The sequence below is a fragment of the Paroedura picta genome, chromosome 5, assembly GCF_049243985.1.
Source record: "Paroedura picta isolate Pp20150507F chromosome 5, Ppicta_v3.0, whole genome shotgun sequence".
Taxonomy (NCBI): Eukaryota; Metazoa; Chordata; class Lepidosauria; order Squamata; family Gekkonidae; genus Paroedura; species Paroedura picta.
In genome coordinates, this window is record NC_135373.1 from 83,381,792 (window position 1) to 83,404,342 (window position 22,551).

The window sequence follows — 22,551 nt, forward strand, 5'->3', positions numbered from 1 at the left end:
AAGGTAAAGTGAGTTCAAGTAAAAGTCTCTCATGTCATAAAATTGGTTTCAGTTCAATGCAGAAGTTCCCCAGGGTATTTCAGTATTACAATTATAACACTGATATTTGTCCAGAAGTCCTAGAATAGGCAATTCTTGTCTATATTAATTACTACTAGGGATGGGCACAACCTAGTGCACGAACCTTAAACATCACAAAAATCACCTGGGTAATGGTCCACAAGGCAAGGTCCATGCGATCTTGCATGAGCCTCCCATGACCCTCCATGTAGTTTTCCAATAAAGTTTGGCAGTTTGTGGTAGGGCATGTCATCACTGTCTTAAGCATACATGCTGGCGCTGACCAATTGATTGTCAAAGCAATGGGTGGTGGTGGTGGGGGGTGAGATTGACTTCTGCAGCCCTGGAAACACCAACAGTGGCCCTCCAAAGCTCAACAGGCAGCACTGCCAAGCATGCACACAACTGTTTTTTTTCCATTGGCATTTTTTGTGGTGTGCAGTTAGAGAGGGAAGGAATCTGGGAGGATTACTGGAAGTCAAACAGTGGGACAAAGGCAGAAGTCAGAGAGGGAAGGGAACTGCTGGATTACTGTGGAAAGGATTCTCAATGTGAACTGTGGGGTTGGAGATTTGTTGTTTTTCTGCTCACGACAAACAGAGGGGCTTAGCTATATTGGTTCCTTGCCTAAGAACCCCACCCTTTAAGAGAGAGAGAGAGACTCTGGGAGGATGGCAGAATGGGCTTAGATGGAGATTTTTTTCTAACAGCCACCATTAGTGCCCACTCTCATCTGCATGGCACACAAGGGTGTTGATGACGAGCACGGTGTGTGGATCTTCAGCCAAGCCACCCAGTGGCTAAATCCCTCTGAAAGGTGTTAACAGAGAGGGTAGCTTAGAATCGTAAGTCCAGCTATCACCCCAACTGCAGGAAAGGGGGCCATATCCCAGGAGGCCCCTGTGACAGTGCTCTCAAACTAAGCATCCTTAAAAGCTGAAGTGTGTGACCAGGTAGGTGAAACGATGCCCTTGGGGATCTACAGTGAATTGGACATCTGTAGTCCACAAATGGGGGGGGGGGCATTCTACCACATTACAAACCTCATGAACTAAACTGGTTTGGAAAATAAGATGGTTCATGATAGATTGTGGTTCATGCAGACTTGCAAACTTCAATTTTCCAGTTGCCAACACCTACTGAAAGCAAATAAGAAAATTCCTTCCTTGACTTTGGAATATGCAATGGTGCACAGTGTTTGTTCGGACAAAGCAGTAATATCAGAACTTTCTTAGCCTCACCTACCTCACAGAGTGTTGTGGAGAGAGGAAAGGGAAGGCAATTGTAAGCTGCTTTGAGACTCCTGGTAGAGAAGCGGCATATAAGAACCGACTCTTTTCTAAATGAACTAAGGGAAAAATGCTTAAGCTATTTCCTCTAACTTAGGAAGAGCTACCCCTAATGCTAGATGGGTGTGGAAGGCCAATAGTTCATGATGAAGCACAGAAAGCCTGTTGTGGGATATTTCTGTGATAATGTCTCACATTTTAGGTCTTATCCTTCTAAGAAATATGATCTAAGGAAGCTGTTTTCCTCCCCCACACATTAATCATTGCATTGAGTTTTGACATAAAGAGAGCATCAAAAAAAACAAGATAAGCCTGAATGATAATTGCTCTGGTTTGAATATTTCATACAGGAGATGTCACTGGGAAAATATGAAAAGGCCTATATAATGATTCAAAGGAGGAATGCTGATTTGTTCTAGTACTGCATTCACAATTTATGAAATCCAGCTTGGTTACAATACAAGACAATATTAAATGTCAGAAAACATTTATACTGTTAGAACACTAGTTGTGACGGTGCAGACTGCCCATAACAGGGGTGTGTGGGGGCAAGCATTTTCAGAACTGCATTAAATATATAATATATAATAAAATAAAAATTAATTGTTCCTTAATATATCTACCAGTTAAACATCCAGGGAACTGAAATCCATCCACCTATTAAAGTCATGTATGTTTTTGCAGGGATTTATGTTCTTAAAAGGAAATAATGCAATTCAGAAATAGGGCTAGATCACGGATTTTTTAATATATAATTTATTTGCCACTGACAAACATTTATCCATCTCACTTTTCCCTGAGAAAGACCTGCCACAGACAAGTAATTTAGGCCAACTAGCTGAAGAATTATCTACCCAACATTCCTAAAAACAGTGTAGTATAAGCTATTAGTGCTATTCCCTCACACTAAATTTGTATTTGTATTTGTATTTCTTAATTTCTACCATGGCAAAGATTGTGCTTTTCAGGCCTCAAATGTAGAATGGCACAAGCAATTCTGCTTAGGCAAAAATCTGTCAGGATCCACTATCAATTATATGAGTCACTGTTAATAGAACTTAAACCATAAAGAAGCCATGGCACTGTGTATATTTATATACTGTAGTTCCTTTATAGAAAATTCTGAGAAAACGTAGGATAAGTAGGACCATAGCAAAAAATTAACATCAAATTCATATTCTTGCACTCTTGCATTAATGCACAATAGCTACTCAGACTTGACGAAATCCTATAGTCACATAGGAGAAAGGAGCCAAAAGATTCAATAAGACCAACAGAGATGAGGTTCAAAAGGATCAAACCAGAAGAATCATCCGAAAAAATTACTGGAGGTCATAAAAAGGTACTACTATTTGAAAGATTCAGATAGCTCTGAGAATCAATACAGTAAGGAAAATTGTTATTCTTGTGGGCAGGAAATGTTTACACCACTCTTCTAATCATGGAAAAGCAGTGTCCTCTAGACTAGCGGTCCCCAACCTTTTTAAGGTTGAGGACCGCGCCCGGGGGTGGTGAAGAGCCGGCGGCCTGGGTGCCACGCATGTGAGTTAGCGCCCCTGGTGGTGAAAACGTGCATGCATGTTTTCACCACCAGGGGATGCTAACACGCATGCGTGGGAGCTCCGCGCATGTGCCCGCCAGCAGCTGTGCCTGCATCTTCCCCCCCAGCTCTCACAGCAGAAAACTAGCCGGGCCGTGAGTGAAGTGGCCGTTTCTCTCTGCGGGGGGGGGGGGGGGGAGGAGAGGCAGGCGTAGCGGCCCATCACCGAGGCCTTCGCGGCCCACTAGTGGGCCGCAGACCGGGAGTTGACGACCCCCGCTCTAGACCTTGTGTTCCAACAATTAGAAGTTTTTATTCATTATAAATTACTAATTTAACCTCAAACTGAAATGAGGGGGTAGGGAGAGAAAGCATATTATCCTCAACTACTAGTGCCCTACTTGGTCCTGGAACACCTAACCACAGTGACCACACGACAGTCACCTCTAGACTGGACTTCTGCAACTTGCTCTATGCTGGCCTGACCTTATCCTTTATCCGGAAATGACAACTGGTCCAAAACACAGTTACCTGGGTCCTCACAGCAACATCATGGAAGTCCCACATCCAGCCCATCCTCCAGCAGCTGCACTAGCTTTGGTAGAATTCAGGATCAGGCTTAAAGTTTTGGTTATCACCTTTAAGGCCACATGTGGTCTGGGCCCAGTATACCTGAGGGATTGCCTCTCTGCCTACACCCCTCAAAGAGCCTTATACTCCACAACCTCCAACCTCCTGGTGGTCCCTGGCCGCAAGGAAGCCCACTTAACCTCAACCAGGGCTTTCTCCATCCTGCCCCCACCTGGTGGAACGAGCTCCCAGAAGAGATCAGGGCCCTGACAGAACTTGAACAGTTCCACAGGGGCTGCAAAAGGGAGCTCCTCCGCCACGAATTTGGTTAAGGTTGACCTGAACCACTGCTTCCCTTTGGCTCCCAAGCCTCCCTCTCATTACAGATCTGCCCAACCCACTAGGCCATCAGCACAAGTTGATTAATGTTCTCCCCAGTATTCTACCATTCCAAAATGTTGTTTATTGTTATCACTATATTGTTATCATTAAAGGTAAAGGTAAAGGTATCCCCTGTGCAAGCACCGAGTCATGTCTGACCCTTGGGGTGACGCCCTCTAGCGTTTTCATGGCAGACTCAATACGGGGTGGTTTGCCAGTGCCTTCCCCAGTCATGACCGTTTACCCCCCAGCAAGCTGGGTACTCATTTTACCGACCTTGGAAGGATGGAAGGCTGAGTCAACCTTGAGCCGGCTGCTGGAATTGAACTCCCAGCCTTATGGGCAAAGCTTTCAGACGGCTGCCTTACCACTCTGCGCCACAAGAGGCTCTTTATTGTTTATTTATTGTTATTTATTTTTATCATTATCACCACATTATTACAAACTCAGTTACCTGTATTCATGTAAAACGCCCTGAGCCTTTGAGGAGGGTGGTATAGAAATACAATAAATACGCTTTGATTTTTTTCAAGGTTTGGAAGAGGTGAGCTTCCAGCCTAAGTGGAAGGAGTGGGAATAGATGGGTGTGGTGGTGGTGGTGGTGGTGGTGGTGGGGGGGGGGGGAAGGTAAGAGACAGAGGAGGATGCCAAACTGTGACTCAGGAAGGGACAGAGGAGCAGAGGAGCACTGCTGAGTAAACACAAGTGCCTTGCCGGGCAGGATTTCACTCTCTGAAGAACTGTTGTGGGACAGTAGATCTGCTGCCCTGTTGGATTGTCTTTACCTCTGTATTGTAAAAAAAAAAGAAAAAAAAAAGGGAATGGCTGTTAAGCCACACTGGGCTTCCTTTTTCTCCACCCAAGCACTAAGCAGGGCCAGCTCTGCTTCACTTCCAGTATCTGACCAGATCAGGCTAGCCTGGCCTATGCAGGTCAGGGCAAACGGGGGACTATATTACCATACATATTTCTTCCCAACATCTCCATTAAAATCCTCAAGACAGTCTCTAAGAAATACAAACACTTCAAATTTCATAACTGATGTATCTTATAACTATAATTTTCATTTTCATCACTACATATTCTGTTACATATTTCATTTCTACATGCTAGGCAGTTTCCGATATACATGTGTTCAAAATATAAGTTTATTATATATTTCACAATAAATCCCCTTACACTTTTAAGTTAAATACTTGTTCTCATTCTGCTTTTGCATTGTAATAAGTTTACATGCCTTGCAATGCATTTAAATAGTTTTAAAATTGTCTCCTTAAGCTCCTCTTACCTTCAGAGATCAGGTTTGACTCAGAAAAGCTTTTACCCTGGAGTATTTTTGTTGGTCTTTTAGGTACTACTAGGATCCAAACCTTTCTTTCCTCCAGCCTTCATAATCCTAGTGGCTAAATAAGGGACTATCTAGTGATCCAGATGAAATTAGTCTCCAGGTTAGCTCACAGCTGTCTAACAAGCGTCACCTGATACCTTCCAAAAGGAGCTAGCAAACTACAACAGCACCGTTTACAAGCTTCTAAATTCTCTTACTGTTCATCAAACCGGTTTTTCCAAAAAGGGGGTGAACGTACAATCCTAATAAAACACGCAACATTTTGGTGTTGAATTGCGTTTTGGGCGGGAGAACCCAACGGGCCTCACTCTCATCCCGTCTGCCAGCCAAACGTACGGAGCGCCTAAGACGAAGGGGGAGCGAGGGACACTCGCGTCTGAAGCAGAAGCGCCTCTCCGCTGTGCTGCCGCACGACAGTCTTGTGGTCTCCCCTGGCAGGAAATCCCAACGATGTCCTGGGAAGTTCTTCCAAAGGGTGAGAGCGTGGCCTGCTGCCTCGCGTCCCGGCGGCGGCGGGGAACCTCCTTTCCCAAGACGGCGGAACCCCTCCCCCCGGAACTGGGATAACCCGAGAGTGACAAGTCCCGCCTTCTCCCGCGTCCTATCACTTGCGATCCGGGCAATTTCTCCCCGCCTCCTCAACGCAGCTAGGAAGGCAACGGCCCCGCCCCGCGCTTGGCCGTCTTCGGAGAAGGGAGGGAGGGGGGGCTTTAAAAGCGAGCGCCCGGCGGGTCGCGTGACAGCACGCCGCGTGACGTAGGAGGAAGACGGCGGCGCCATTAGAGCGGGGCGGGCGGGGCGTGTGCCTGTTTCTCAGCCCGGCTGGGGCGCTCCGGGGGGCGTCTGCGCCGCGACCTCTTCCCGTCCCGTGGGGCCAGGCCTTCTTCCGCGTCCCGTGTCGGAGGTGGGGCGGGGGGCGCGGCTGTGGCGGATGTGAGGCCGCGGCAGCGGCGGCGACTTCGCTGCGGATGGCGACGGCGACTTCTAGCGCAGGAAGTGGCGGCGGCACGGCCGGGCGAAACTTCTCCTTCAAGGTGGTGCTGCTCGGCGAGGGCTGCGTGGGGAAGACGTCGCTGGTGCTCCGCTACTGCGAGAACAAGTTCAACGACAAGCACATCACCACCCTGCAGGTAGGGCTCCCCCCCGGAGGAGGCCGCTTCGGCTCGGCCTGGGCCCGCCCGCCCCGGAGCGCTTTCGCCTTCCCCCGTGAACGCCTCCGTTTCTGACGGAGTTTGCACGTGCCCTTGGGGGGAACGCTCAGTTCGCGGCGGCGAGTGAAGCTCTTGTCCCCGAACCGGCCGCTTCTTTGCACCGCCTGCTCCCCCGCACAGTCGCCGGGGAAGGCTCTGCGCGCTCCCCTAGCAAGGGGGTGTGAAGCCAGAAGCACGTTGCTGGAAGTCGATGAGGGGCGCAAAATGCTGCGGGACTACCTGTTCTACCTGGCTGAGGCGAAAGAGGCCTGGGCTATCTTCAGAAACCAGTTGCCAAATGGACTGTGGAAACCGAGTAATTTGACTTGTAATAAACATGCCTGCTTCTGGATCTATGGGGGAGTGCGAAGCAGCTCCCAAGGTTCCAGAATAGTATACATAGTCGAACTCCAGGCTTTCATGTTAACTATTCTTGCTCCTGGTTAAGTAACTTGAGCTCTCCGACAAGGCCTTTTGCAATCATGAAGAATTATCTGGCTGGTGAGGTAGTTTGAAGTAGTTTCAAAGGGTGGGTATGCCAGTCGCACATGTCTCTAATTCAAGTGGTTACGTTTACTTTGGGAAGAATGTTTTGTAGATGTAACGCATCAGTGCAAAAATCTATTGATGCTAGAGGGAGATTTCTTATGAACTATCCTCCTACGTTGCTGTAATGCCCCTACCTCATCTCTGTGAGCAGAATGCCCAGGTTCTAAATCAGTGGTTGACGTTTTGCTTATTTGTTCTTCACATGTTTGCTAAGCAAGCAAATAACAACTTGAATATATTAAATTTCAATTCAATTCCTTGCGGAAGAGTGATCTAGAAATTTTTCTTCTCTACTTAGATACGTTTTGTATTGCAGTTTGGAAGGCTGGTGGAAAGAATGATGGACAGGCCTTTATACATAGGATAAAGTTGCACATGAGTTTGTTTATCTGGCCAGTGATAAGCAAAATATGGTTGTGTGCATTTTGTGAGAGGGAAAGTAAATGCTATTGTAACTTAAAATATAAGTGGTAGCTTGTCCTACATTTATACTCACGAACATCTGCTCTGCAGTGCTTCAGCAGTTGGGTTGGTGTATTTCCCCCCCCAGTATCATCAGTCACAACCATAAAATGGGCAATATGTTTTTTTATCAGTGTGACTATTGCTTTTAGGTATAATGGGATCCTGTGTGTTGTATAGCATCTTGTGCTGGATTAGATCCAGGAAGATTTATGTTCAAATCCAAATTATCATTTCATTCACTCTCCTTCAGAGTTGCAGTGATGAGGAGGGCAGGCCCTTGCAGAAAATTGGGGGGGGGGGGAATAATTTCATATAATCAAGTCAGTCCTGATTTGTTTAACAATTTGGATTTGAGAAGTTTCAAATGAAACCTGAAAGTCAGATGTGACTAGAGCAAACTTTCTCAACCAGTGTTTAGTGAAACCCTGAGGTTTCTTGATGGCTCTGAAAGGGTTTCCTGAATGAGTGGGAGTTAATTAATTTCTTGTAAGTTTTTAAAATTTGTTAAACATTTATTAGGTGATAGGACTATGCATGGTCATGCCAACCCACCAACCCCTCCCAAAATGATGGGCCTGGAAGGAGTGGGAAGGGGAGGAGCCTTGGATGGGCGTGTATACAGCTATCCTTCCCAACCATGTTCTGCACAATTGCACCACTTCTGGGGCTTCTTGAAGCCTGAAGAATGTTTCTCAATATTAAAAGGTTGAGAAAGTCTGGACTAAAGAGATAAAATTCACTCAAATTTGGAAGCTATGGGAAGAAATGAAATACATGCAATACCTACTGTCCTATCAAACCTGAACTAATTCTTTAACAACAGACATTGCATCATTTACAGCTTAGCATATAAAATTAAAGTAGTTGAGGTATTTATAGAATTAAAAAAACATAAATGACTTAGCTTCTGCATGCAAAATTGCAAGCTGGTGAACTTCATGCTACCTTATCTCCTTTATCTTTATTTTTTGCTATCTGAAAATCAGGGTAGGGAGAGAGTTAAACAGAAAAGACAAACTTTGTGTTAAGTTACAGAAAATGTATTATTTGATCAGAAAAATGGTCACACAAAGGGTGAATAATATTTGCACAGCTGGACTAGAAGCTATCTCATTCCTCCTGTAGTTACTGGTTGGAGCTCTCAGTGAACTTTTTTCTCTTGAAGCTTTATTGCAGGTTTCTGCACCTCCTTATGATCTGTTTTCTCCTCCTGCACCATAGAGTAGTAAGCTATTTGACACCCAATCTGTGGATATGTGTGTCCTAGTATTTTGAAGGAAAGTTGAAAAGGCTATGCACGAGAGAATGAGTCAGTTCAAACAGACCACCATAGCAATAGAAGCCATGCATTCAGCCTGTATGAGGATCAGGTGTCTTTCTGGATGCAGAAATGCATCTTGTATTTGAGAGCTGTATATATGTACAGCATGCCCACCTTGTATTTAAAGCATTTCACTCATTCTAAAAGCAAATATATTTCATAGGAGTGTTCCCCCAAATTTCATTCTTGTTTTTGAAAAATTGAAAACAGATCTCAGAAGGAGTGTTTTTCCTCCCAGGCCTTCATCTCACTGGTTCTGATAACTTTAATGTTACCTGGCCTGCTTGTTATTTCTGCTAATCTCAAGGTTTAACAAGAAAATAATACCTCTGCACTTCATCCACCCCCTCCCCATCCTTTTGGACCTGCTAAAGGGTGGGGAGGGAACATTGGCTCATTGATGTAATACCAGCTTGCTGTAGTGGTTAGGAATGCCAACTTCTAACCTGGCAAGCCATGTTTTATTCCCTGCTTCAACACATGCAGCCATCTGGATGACCTTTGATTCACCACAGCACTGATAAAGCTGTCCTTACGGAGCAGTAATATCAGGGCTTTCTCAGCCTTATCTACCTCACAGGGTGTTTGTTGTGGGGAGAGGAAAGGGAAGGCAATTGTAAGCCGCTTTGAGATTCCTTCTGGTAGAGAAAAGCAGCATATAAGAACCAACTCCTCTTCTTGTATTGCATAGATTTTTAGTTGAAAGCAGGAGAATTTCCATTGCTTGTCCTACAAGTGTTGGAAAAACGAGTGTCTTCAGAAATGTCCCAAATGTTTATAGTAAAGTTTGTGGGCGACTCGCCCCATTGCTAGTCGAATAGCAGGGACGACACTGCACTGATGGGTTGACAAACTTCCTGCTGCAATTCTGAAGAAAAATTACTAATATCTTGTGGTCAGGAGGAAGTACTGAAACTCTTAGAACCTTACATTTAAAGAAGAGTGGGTAACACTTGAGATTACAGCTGCTGGAGGATAATCCTCACTACTTCTATATTTTCAGTCTTGGGTCATTCAAGGAAATGTTCTAATGTTTCCTCTGAGAATATAAGAGAACTCTTTTTGCCACTTCCTGATTGTTCAGACTTGACATGCTAGAATGAGTTACATTCTTGTTCCATTGAAAATTGACAGTTCAGTTATAAATACGCTACACATGTGAAACATTCTCCATGACACAAAATAAAGGTTATTAGTGCCTCTAAACAAAAGTATATATAACTAAAGAAATATTTTGTGTTGCATCACACACATTATGGGGAAAATGAAACCATAGACCATAGTTCCCCACTTTTTACTACCTGGTGGAATCTCAAAGTGTCTTACAACTGTCTTCCCTTCCTCTCCCAACGACAGATACCCTGTGAGGAAAGTAAGGCTGAGAGAGTTCTGAGAGAACTGTGACTGGCCCAAGGTCACCTAGCTGGCTGCATGCCCAGATGGTGGATTCAAATGAGTAGCCGTGTTGGTCTGAAGTAGCACAATAAAATCAGAGTCCAGTAGCACCTTTAAGACCAGCTACTGCTTTCCACAAAACCAGGAATTTGGGTGTGATCCTTGATGCCTCATGAGAGTAGCCCAACTGGCATCTTCGTCAAACCAAGCTGCTACCTAGCCCCAGAGATCCACACAACAGACACCTCTAGGTTAGACTTCTGTAACTCGTTCTACATGCGCCTACCCTTATCCTTGACCTGGATAATGTGCATTCCCTGATACAGACTTTTGCAGCCAAAGACCTCAAAAAAAAACTGTATCAAAGGCTGCAGCTAAGTCCAACAAAAACAGCAAGGAGACATGGCCGCTGTCTGCAACCAGATCAAGATTGTCAACTAAAGCTAGCAGGCTGAAAAGGGTCTAGGGCAGACAAGTTACCTAAGGTAACTTGGGAGCTGGTCTGCTACTGCTCACACAATCACATTTCCAAACAACGACAGGTTGGAGTCTGGGTGATAACTGGCCACATCATTTTTCTGGAGAAGTACTTAAAGTAGTAGATAATGATTTGAGTAGCTGAAGGAAGAAGCCCTGAATTAGTGGCTGATTTATAATAGGACTTCTTGACGTGGTCCTGAGATAAATCTAGCAGCCAGAAGTAGTGATTCTTCACCCTGGGTCACTACTCCACAGAAACTGGGACAAAATGATCCATGAATAGATCAGGCAGTGTATTAGCCCTGCCTTCTGCTGTCCCTATGTTACAACTTACATCTAGATCAGAACGTGTTCTTGATATTTAGCAAAAGACTTGGGGAGAATATCACAGCTAATTGTCTTCCTGAGACAATAAAGACTCAGATTTTGGCATTAGTAGCTACTGAGCTTTGAACAATTGGAATAGTTCAACAAACTTAGAGTCCAGTGGTACCTGTAAGACCAACAAAGATTTATTCAAGGCATGAGTTTTCATGTCCATGCACACTTTCTCAGATAATGGAACAGGGATCATACAGGTATAGATATAAGGAGAAAGTAAATGTGTAGCAAATTAATAAACAACATTGCAGGTCCAAATATGCAGTATGATAATCCTTTGGGTTCAATTGTCGTTCCCCAAAACATTGGGGCAATAAAAATGTGAAGTTGGCTATTAATGGCAGAAGTAATTAAAAGCAAGTTGTTGTTAGCCCCATCCATCTCCACTCAAGCTTGGAGGCAAACCCACAAGTGACAAGCCCTGCTGAGTTTGTCATTCTGTCCTGAGAGTTAGATTCCAAATAGGATTACATATTTACTCACATCACATAACAGTCTCATTGCCTCAAATAAAATAAAAAGATGAGGTGATTGTAAGGAATGTGGATATAAGAGTTGAGTGAGGTTAGCATATCTAGTGAGATAAGAAATCAATATCCTTGTTGAATCCTGGCGTTTACATTGTTTTGAGTGTTGTAAGGAGATCAGCCGGAGCCAGAGATCTGTGGAAATAGTATTGTGACCAAGTGGCCATGCTCATGTGCTTGAGCACTATTTTGATATTAATGCCAGGGATAGAGGGAGAGAAGCTGCTGACATAATGCCATTTCATTTCCTTGGCTAGGGGAAAAGCAGCTCATGTAGTTTTTAGCATCAGTGCAGTGAAAGCTGCCATCTTTTCAGTTGGAAAGCATGGTGGGGAGAGGAACATAATGGGCAGAACTGTACCAGTAAATGTTGGAAAATTTAGTTTAGAATTACTGTATGTTGCAGTCATGTCTGCATTAATTACTTTGTTTATAAATCTTAGTGGGACATGTGTAGGTCTATATACCTTGCTAAGCAGTGTAATTGAGTTCAAGGAAGAAGGACAAAACTGTAGAGATACAAGTCTAGTTAGTGCAAGAGTGTTTTAAAAAGAGATGTTCAGTACAAGTTTCAATAAATACCAGGGACCAGTTAGCCATGGTGCTTAGGAATTTCATTGATGCACTTCGTATTTTCAGCAATGATTTTATCTTACTAGTTGGGGAACCCATTTTTAAAACGGACTGTAGAAAGGCAGAGGGAGGGTGGAGGGGCTCCTGTGTGGTGGGCCAGTCAGTAAGGCCAGTTTCTGCTTTCCTGGTGTTCAGAAGGCCTGGAAGAGCAGCATGGCTGTGGTGGAGCAGGCCATGATGGCCTTCCCTGGTCTCCCAGCAGCCAGGACAGCATGGCATGCCTGCAGCAGAACATGGTCCAACAGCTTTCCTCTCTCTCCTGGCTTACCTTCTGCTGACTCTTCTTCCTCATAGCAAGTGCCGGGAACTGGCATGGAGGAAAAGGGGAGCAGGGAAGAGCCTTTCATTGGTTCTCAGTGGGGGAGTGCCTTCTACCTCTTGGGGGCATGTCCCTCAGTGAGGGCCAGTTGCAGGCTTGGCACTTCATCAGGTTGTATGTGCATTCAGTTATATAGATAAATAGAAATCATAAAGAGAGGATCACTTCCATGTTTATTATTAAAAGTGGTATAAACTGGTCTTCTGAGGTTTTTTTAGACTCTGATAGTGCTTGTTGATTGAATATTCTGATTGGATCTTATGACTGATGTTAGTAAACTACAGATATCTGGTTTGACTTTTTTGTTGAATTGTTATAGTGTATTAGGTGGCACACTTGTATATATAAATATAAAAGTATTGTGTATCGACATATTTGATAAGCTATGATACATTGACATCATTTGGACATCTGAAGTACTGAAAATGTTTGCTCTTCATTTTAGGCATCTTTTCTAACAAAGAAACTAAATATTGGAGGGAAAAGAGTCAACCTTGCAATATGGGTATGTACTTCTGTCTTCACTAAAACTCACATGATAATATACTGTATTTTGCTTTAAGTAACATTAATGACATTAATAAGTAACATACATTTCTTTGCTGAATGCAGGATACAGCAGGTCAAGAAAGGTTTCATGCACTTGGTCCTATTTACTACAGAGACTCTAATGGAGCTATTTTGGTTTATGATATAACAGATGAAGACTCCTTTCAGAAGGTAACTCATTACATGTACTCTTTCCTTGTAAGAAACAGCTTCAAAGCTTCTTTGGGATAATGTTTGAAGAGATAAGTAAAAAAACTGGGACAAACTGAGGTCTTTGTGCTAATATTTGGTATTTTAACCATTTGTATTCAATTGTAACACAAGTTTGCTAAATTTGTTGTAAGAACTAAATTAAAACGATATTTCTTCTGTACAGGTAAAAAACTGGGTCAAGGAACTCAGAAAAATGTTGGGAAATGAAATTTGTCTATGCATAGTTGGTAAGTTCTAAACCATTACATGTTGTATGGTTGGATAATCTTTTAAAATATGGATTGTTTAAAGTACATTTCCAGTTCCTGAGCAACTTCTAACAGTGGTTTCTAAAGTCTTCAACAGTTGTTTTTGCTCACTTAGTACAAACAATATTCTTGACCTTTGAGCTTGTGTAGAATAGAAATTAAAAACAGTTGCACCATTGATGATATGAACTGGCAGTTTAGAGATTAAATGCTTCATTGAGCAGATGATAAATTGCTAAATATTTTGTTAGCTTAATAAAACTCCCAGTCAGATACCTCCTGGTGAACAAACAGTAATACCCTTCGAATAGGTTGTAATCTATTTCATGTTGCTAATTTAGAAAGTTTTCTTAAGGTAGGATATTATTACCCATGTTATTGTCTCTTGTAAATTGCTTTGGTATTTCTTTAAAATTAAGCCTTGTTATGTCCCAAGTGTGTTGCAGTAACCACTAGGGATGTTCATTTTGATCTACCTGAGCCAAAAATATACTAAAAAAACACTTAATTTGTATTGTTTGGGTATATTTCATTTTACCAAATGTGTCTGTTTTATTTGGGGTGGGGATTGAAAAAAAATCCTGATTATATTTGAGAATTTTGGGTAGATCTGAAAACAGTGGAGAGGTAGAAGCAATCCCCCAGCTGTTTCTCAGGCAGCTGTATGTAGCCCCTTTAAAATTTAAAGAAGTCAGCTGGAGTAGTGAGGAGCTGAGAACTCGCTATTGCCTTGGGTGTAGTTCGCTTCTCTTTAGATCGGACTGCAAGAGTAGTCCCCTGAAGGTTGGCTTGAATTGGTGAGTTGAGAGCTCCCCACCAGCACAGCTCTGAGCAGCAGAAGAAAGCAGCCCAGCTGGGATTGCTGTGCCAGCAGAGAGCCAATAGCTTTCTGCAGATACAGGTCTGGACTGCCGCCTTCTGCTGCTCGCTTGAAACCAGGCTGCAGAAAAAGCCAAGCCAACCCCAGGATTGGGCTGGTATTTTTTTTTTTACTAGTGTTCTTTGACTCAGGGCTATTTGACCCAAATTGTTTTAGAGTTCCCAAAAAATTCCAGATCCAGATTTTCAGGAATCCCAAAAATTGGGGAAATGCAGTAGACATGATCCAAAATATACAGGGGTAAGGATTACACCACCCTAATTACCACAGCTTCTTGAACAATTGCAAAAGTAAATACATTGGAGTAGTGATGTGGCATAACCTGTGAAGGTTTAGAGCAGCGGTCCACAACCTTTTGGCTGCCGCAGACTGCTGCTCCGGAGTGCGGGGAGAGGGTGGCCCGGGGGCCTGCCCATGCGCGGCAGCCCCAGCGCAAACGCGAGTGCGTGGACTGCTGCGCACGCACGTTTGCGCCGCTGCCATGCCACCGGCCGCGGCTCCCCCTCCCGGCCCCTCCGGGCCGCCATCAAATCGGCCGCCAAATCGGCCGATTAGCTTGCGGCTCGGCAAGCTTCTCTCCCCCCCCCTCCTGAAACAAGAAGCTTGCTGGGCTGCGAGCTAATCGGCCGCTTTGGCGGCCGATTTGCTCGCAGCCTGGCGAGCTTCTTGCTTCGGGGGGGAGGGAAGAAGGAGCCGCGGCCCGGCGCCAAGGCCTTCGCAGCCCGACACCGGGCCGTGGCCCGCGGGTTGGGGACCACTGGTTTAGAGTACACATGTAGATACTTATCCTACTCTTCACTCTTTTCAGTAATAGTATGTATTTAGAGCCTTGGTTAGTGATCATGGAGTTTGGGGTAGCTATGTTGAACTATGATTCATTTCAGTAAGTGATTGGGGAGGGAAAAGCTAACTTTATCTAGGCATGGAAAGGGAAAGAGGGGATTGATTGATTGTATCCATATACTGCCCTCCCCAAAGGCTCAGTGTACAACTAGTTGGAAATCCCTTGTAGACTTTGTATGCATGATGTATTTCCTAATACATTAGATACTAAGGAAGTTTGAATTCCCAACAGGTAACAAAATAGATTTGGACAAAGAAAGACATGTCTCTGTTCAAGAAGCAGAAACGTAAGTTTGTTTCTTTCATTCAGTAACATTTTTAAAGATCTTGGAACTCAGTGCATCTCTAGCAGTTCTTGAGCAATCTCAGGCACAGTCTGTAGGGGAAATTATTCAGCTCTTTCATTATGGCTCTTGAACTACTTTATGTGTAAATTCTCTGCTTGTCAAGTAAAAATCCATTATTAAGTTGGTGTTAAGCATATCACATATTGGTAGTATGCAGGTATGCTAGATGCAGGAAAAACACTAAATGGCATGCCTAGGAGGCAGATGTCACTCATTGTGTGAAGATTCTTCTTATCTTTGTGTTACCTTATTTACAGGTATGCAGAATCAGTGGGAGCAAAACACTATCACACATCAGCCAAACAAAACAAAGGAATAGAAGAACTCTTTCTTGACCTCTGTAAAAGTAAGTTTGCACTGTGTTTATGCGCAGCTAGTCATGTTAAGCTACTTGTAGACCTTGAGTGTATTCTGCAATCACATGGTATTCTATAGAAGCAGACCCAATGAAAGCTGGTTCTAAGCAGACCCAATGAAAGCTGGTTCTAAGCAAGGCTATACAGAATATCTTGTCTTCTGTGATCTTTCAGTCTGAGAGAACTCATTTTCTAGATTACATTGATTTACACCATATGAGAAAGGAAGGCTATATTGTAAGTGAATCTCTTGCACTGGTAACAGCTGTGAACAGCTGTGAAAGTTTCTGGATCATTTGCATTATCAAAAGATGCTGACAAATTGTGGCATTGTTCTTTAAATATTTTTTAATTTTCTTGTCATACAAGTTTGAAAGTAATTTAGGTAAAACATTGATATAACATTTTCAACAGTGTTTTCAATTACAATTCCTATAAGCCCCCTCCCATTTCATGTTTGTCTATACTTTATCTAGAATAAACTTGAGATCTGGCTCAGTACTAATATCTTCCAGTTATTCCTCAGACAGTCTTCTTTCTTTATGGGAGTTTTTGATGAGCTTTCTCCTCTCCTTGGCTCCGTGGGCTGCTACAGGCTTTGCTGAGTTGGGCTCAGCACTAAGTTGAACTTTGTTTACTAGATTTTGCGGAATCATCTCCGTTAGTGATTTTTGCGATAGAAATGGAGTTAGGCCATATATATTGCCTTGGATGAGTAAAAGGGAAATCAGATGCATCTTAATGAGTTATACCTCCTGACAAAACTGCAGTTGTCACTGTCTCTTACAAGGTGAAACATAGGCAGTCATAGTATAAAGGTAAAGGTATCCTCTGTGCAAGCACCAAGTCATGCCTGACCTTGGGGCGACACCCTCCAGCATTTTCATGGCAGACAGGGTGGCCTTGCCAGTGCCTTCCCCAGTCATTACCGTTTTACCCCCCAGCAAGCTGGGTACTCATTTTACCGACCTCGAAAGGATGGAAGGCTGAATCAACCTTGAGCCGGCTGCTGGGATTGAACTCCCAGTCTCATGGTTAGGACTTCAGACTGCATGTCGGCTGCATTACCACCCTGCACCACAAGAGGCTCTAGTCATAGTATAATGGAAACTTAAAATGGTTTTCTGTTCATGAATATTAAATACTTCAGTTGTTCTTCTTGAATAATGTTTAAAACATCTTCTGAATTGTCTACCAAGATTTGAGAAATGATATTGTGAATCTGGCTACATGATATCACAGATCTGAATGCAACTTCAAACTTCCTTGCTTCCCAGGAATGATAGAAACTGCACAGATTGATGAGAGAGCACGAGGTAATGGATCCAGTCAGACAGGACCTTCAAGGCGGGGAGTACAGATCATCGATGATGAGCCTCCTGTTCAGAGCAGTGGAGGTTGCTGCTCATCTGGATAATTGTATAAGACTGTGCATCATGCCCCCTAGTGAAGACTGCCATACTCAAAGTCTCATTCTTTATCAGTGGAGAATCAGAATTAACAGTATTCAAAATCATTTGTAACAATTCAGAAAACCATTAAGTGCTAAACTAGTGGAGTATGTGACCAGAAATTTGGCATTTTCTACCGTGGTTAACAAAGCAAACCAATGGCCTTTTTACATGTTTCTTTAATAATGAATAATACTGCATGTGGAAGAGACTTAAAGCATTCATTTATATTTTAAATGAGATCATTATTTAATAACTTATGTATACTATTGGAATGAGACATCTTTTGCAGCCCTTTGTATTTTGTGGTAGATTGAACTGCATTATTTCAAAATTGCGAATTCTTTTTAATTAGCAGATATCCATGTACTATTTTTGCAGGGTTGGCATCAACCTATAACTGTCTGACTACTTTGATATACTCATCCTGTACTCCATGCTGGTAAAATAAATTGTAAATTACATATTAAATATTTTATCTGCTTTTACACGTGCAGGTGCAGAAATATGTACATTAGTCTTGTTGGTGATTGTGAAGTGAATAACCATTGGTGAAAAGATACAAATTTAATTGTCTACCAGGTCATTTCTCCTCCTCCCATTATATTCCAAGTTCATATTCTCTGCTTGCTCTCAAGCCTGCATACCTTTTTGAAACTCTTCTGGCAATTATTGGTCTATATAACACTTAGGCTAACCCACACTCCCCAAAATGGTAATTGGAATGCTGTGAATTGCTGCTACACTTGTTTCTATTAGAAGAAGTTTGATGTGCCTGGATTTTTCAACTTCTCCAGTTTTCTACACTGCAAAGAAATCTAATCTGATGAATTAGGCTTCCTCCATCTGATAATCACTGAACAAAACCTGTTCTTAAATTTTGCTTCACTAAAATGTATTCACCCTTATCCTGTACAAAGCTGGAATGAAGTGAAAGTAACTTTGCTGTAGTTCATTTTGTTGGCCACTGAAATTGATAAAAAATCGTGTGTTTTGTGTAAGCCTTGTTTAAATCCACTTTGCATTTTTCATTAGGAAACATTTCAACTGCTGCCGCCGACTGTATAATATTTTCCAAAGGGAGAAAATGTGAAAACTGAACCGAGAATTGTCAGTATTAGAACAGTCAAGCTAATCACGAATTACAAAATGGAACACACCAACTTTCCAAGGGAAATTCTTTTATTCCTTTTTGGTTAAATGGATATATTTATGATGTGGGAAATAACAAGTAATAGAGTTTTCAGCTTAGTGAGCATGTACATCATTCTAACTCCACATGTGCAGATTTTAATTTCTTATCACCGGTCCAGAGACGAATGTACACAGTTCAAACATCAAAATAGTTGGAATATGTCACTAATAATCTAACTTTACTGTCCCAAATCTGACACAAACTTTAAGAGCAATAGTTTTAGAAAATACTGCGTGCTTTAATTGTCTTGAATAAGGTGGATTATAAAGATCTGGGACGGTACAGGGGAAGGAGCTATCTGTTGCACATGACCATAATCTGGATAATTTAGTGTGTACATTGTAATCTGTACCCTACCGCTTGGAATTGTAAGTAAGATGATCTGTCAAAAGTACATATGTCTAAATAGCTTGCTTACTGTGACTTTACCATGTGCTGCTTACTGTAAGCTGCTCTATCTTCATTAAATATTCACATTTAGTACCTCTTACTTACAAATACTTTTCTTAGTGAATGTTGCCTAGCATGGTAAAGCTATGAATGAATATATATATTCAGACAGACGGGGGTTCTCAGACTGTTAGAAAAAAACTTTTCTGCCACTTGTGTTAATATCTGACACAGAATGGAAATGGGCCATAAAGTAGGTCAGTCAAATCAAGATCTGAGGGTCAAGGCTTTGTGGTCTGCTCTGCATGTGTTCTGAATGGGAAACTCAGTATTTCTTCCAAACAGCTATGATGTCCTGTTCTTTTCTTGTACCTTTTAAAAGTCTTTTCCTTACCTAGACCAGTCTTTCTCAATGTTTTTTACGACTGAGAGACCTCTGAAATAGTCTTCAGGCTTCAAGAAACTCCAGAAGTGGTATGACTGTGTGGAATATGGTTGGGAAGCATAGCTGTGTATGTGCCCTCCTAGCCCCCCCCCTTCCCACCTCCTTCAGGGCCATTGTTGGCCATTTATCACTCAATAAATGTTTAACAAATTGAAATATATAAAAAGTCCATCACCACTCATTGGCCCATTATGCATGGCCGCCGAAACGGCGATTTCGGGTCACATGGAAAAGGCGGAGGGGGAAGACGCGACGCACACCGGTTATGCACAGGGCGGGGCGTGACGGCGACAAAACCCAGAGTAACCGATTATGCACGCGGCGATCCGGGCGCCGCTTCTGGTTGCGCCCCGGTCACCCGGAAGCTGCGCTTTCTTCCGCGTTTCGCGAACGCGGCTTTTTCGGCGGCATGCACCGAAGCTGTGGCCGGTTGCAGCCGGCACCGTGCGTTATTGGTGATTTTAGTCGCCGCCATTCCACCCCGAATGTGCGCTAAAACCCCCGTGCATAATGGGTCATTTGGGAAACAAATCCAGGGCCATCAAGCCCCAGTGTTTCATGAACCCCTGGTTGAGAAAGCCTGCCTTAGATAAGGCCCTAGTTACTTCTATGTTCCTAGCACCAACGGCACTGGTATTTCTAGTTTTTAGTTTTGATATAAACCCCAAAAGCAAAACCAAAAAGGATCATTGTTAACATTACTAATGTTCAGTTCAAATATTCCCTGTCAGGTAAGGAGTTCATAGTCTGACAAAGGGTGCTTGCACTCGAAAGCTCACGCCCTGAATAAATCTTTGTTGATCTTAAAGGTGCTACTGGACTCTGATTTTATTGTATTACTGGTGTTCAACAGCCTTAAGAGGAATGGCTGGCTGTTAAAACAGTTGGGCAACATTCTCTTGGCTGCTCTAAAATGGTAGGTATCTGGATACCCACGCAGTTTTAATCATGGAAAGGAAGGAAGATGATATAACTGGAAGAGTAGCATGCAATATAGTAGATATTGGCAGATGTTTCTCAATAGACCTTGGAGGAATGTTTTGGAATTTTTATGCTGTTGCAAAGGTAGAGTTATTACTGAACCTTTGCAGTGAGTGCAAGTTCTCAGTTTCTATACTGAGTTTACTGAAATGAATGAGTTTTATAGGTTGTATCCAGTGTAAAGAGAATGAGTATAATACCTCCATATATGGTACTTTCTGGTTTCCTAATGTTAAACAGAACCATTTGGTATCTAAACATACTTCCTAGAACTATACAAGTTTTATTATGAAACCCAATAAACAGTCCTACACAAAGGAGTTGGTGTGACTTTAGCATATGCAATAGAATGACATTTGAGTCCAGTGGTACCTTTAGGACCATCATAGTTTAATTCTGGATATAAGCTTTCATGAGGACCTGAAGTAGTCTGCTTGCACACAAAAGCTTATACCAACAAGTTTTTTAAAGTTGCTATTTTGCCCTTTAATTGCCCTTGTAAACTTCTAGTTTGGCCAATTGTATAATTGGGTAACAGATGCACTTTTTGCTTTGAATTTAATGACTTTTTAGCAGCCACAGTTTATGAAATTCCACCAATAGATTAAAGACAAGGGGAAAAGATACTTTTTGTGCAGTACTCACTAGTGTTTGGATTATCATTTAATTGATCATTGTAGGACATGGTAGCTACTGAAAGATTAGCTCTGGAGGTGGCTTAATCTAAGGCACATGTTTATATGAAGTTTGGTGTGGTTTTCTACTAGTTGTGCATTAAGATGGTTATCCAAGCTCTAACAATAGACTTCCTATGATGAAATTGGCTTCAGCTACTTCCCCTGCGTAACCTATGGGCTTAGAGCACTATGTCGTAACACTAAGTTTATTAACAGGCATAAAACACCAGCTTAAATTTACATAAAACAAGGAGCCAGTGAAGAGCAACGTATTGTACCTGCTTGTGTGAGATCCCCAGGGAATTGCAGTTGATCTCCAGATGACAGATCAGTTGCTCAGAGAAAATGGCAACTTTTGCACTGAGGTATATCAGGCTGAGGGCCCTGTTTTTCCCAGACTTGGCCGTAGGAATGCCAGCCTCCAGGTGGGGCCTAGGAATTCCCCAGCATTATAGTTTATTTCCAGACAATAGAGATCAGTTCCCCTTGAAAAAACGGCAGTTTAGAAAGTGGGCTGAATTTCATACCCCAGTAGAGTCCCCCTACCCAAAGTCTGTTCTCTGTAGGCTCCACCCCCAAAGTTTCCCAATCGAGAGCTGGCATCCCTACTCCACCCATGGAATGTCCAGAATTTCTCCTACCTCGAGTTGGCAATGCTACAGAGCCTCCAGCTGTATTTTTCATACACAACAGCTATTTCTAGGGAGCTAGTGTGATGTAGGTTTGAATCCCGGCTCTGTCATTAGATGTGTGCAAGATAACCTAACCTCAGTTGTGAGGCTAAAATGGACATTGGGACCATGATGCAAGCTGTTTTCGGTCTCCACTGAGGAGGAAGACCAGGTATAAACAAGAACTTAATTGAATATTGACTTCTGGAGGGAAAGGGGTGGGTCGGTAGGCTAAGTAAACTGCAAACCTGCCGCCAGTAGTGGAGTATATTCTACCATCTCGTTCTGTTGCTGTCAGCCTGAGGATAAACCGTCAACAGACGTAAGTGCCAGTGCTCGGTCCCAAGCGATGGAAGTCCAGCAGCAAAAAGGGTAGGCTACTGTACAGCACGCTGCTATACCCAATTGGGCTGACATATAACAGCCCGGCACTTTGAATACTGTAGTTCCATTTCCGGCCATTAAAGACCCAGAAAAGCCTAGTGTTTCATACCCCTAATATCCTTTATACTTCCTGGCCTAAAGCTGAAAGGATTTGTCTTTTACTTTTCCAAAGCTTGCCCCCTTATTTTGTCTTTGGGATAGTCCTAATAAACGTATTACATGGAGGGCGTTCTTTGGATTGTGTGTGTGTGTCCCCACTTTCGGACGAATACGCTACGAGCAACTTTCCCCATTTTAAATTCCTATATAGAGTAGACCCCACCATAGAGACGTTGCGGACCAGAAGGGCACGCACGTTCCACGGCTACGTTCAATTTTTAACGGAAGTTCAGGCGGCTTCCTAGAAGCCACTCCTCTCCTTTTATGGTGTTATAGCGCAGAATCCTTCTCTCCTCGTCCCCGCCTCTCTCTCT

At 43.0% G+C, this 22,551-nt stretch overlaps 1 protein-coding gene across 1 annotated transcript; it reads left to right on the top strand.

The window, feature by feature from the left end:
* The first annotated feature begins 5,987 nt into the window (after positions 1–5,987).
* Positions 5,988–19,020, top strand: RAB21 (RAB21, member RAS oncogene family). Its single transcript, XM_077338828.1, has 7 exons — positions 5,988–6,318; positions 12,894–12,953; positions 13,061–13,168; positions 13,374–13,437; positions 15,414–15,468; positions 15,786–15,874; positions 17,162–19,020. The coding sequence occupies exons 1-7, from the start codon at positions 6,157–6,159 to the stop codon at positions 17,299–17,301; spliced, it is 678 nt and encodes a 225-aa protein (XP_077194943.1). The 5' UTR covers positions 5,988–6,156; the 3' UTR covers positions 17,302–19,020.
* The last annotated feature ends 3,531 nt before the right edge of the window (positions 19,021–22,551 follow it).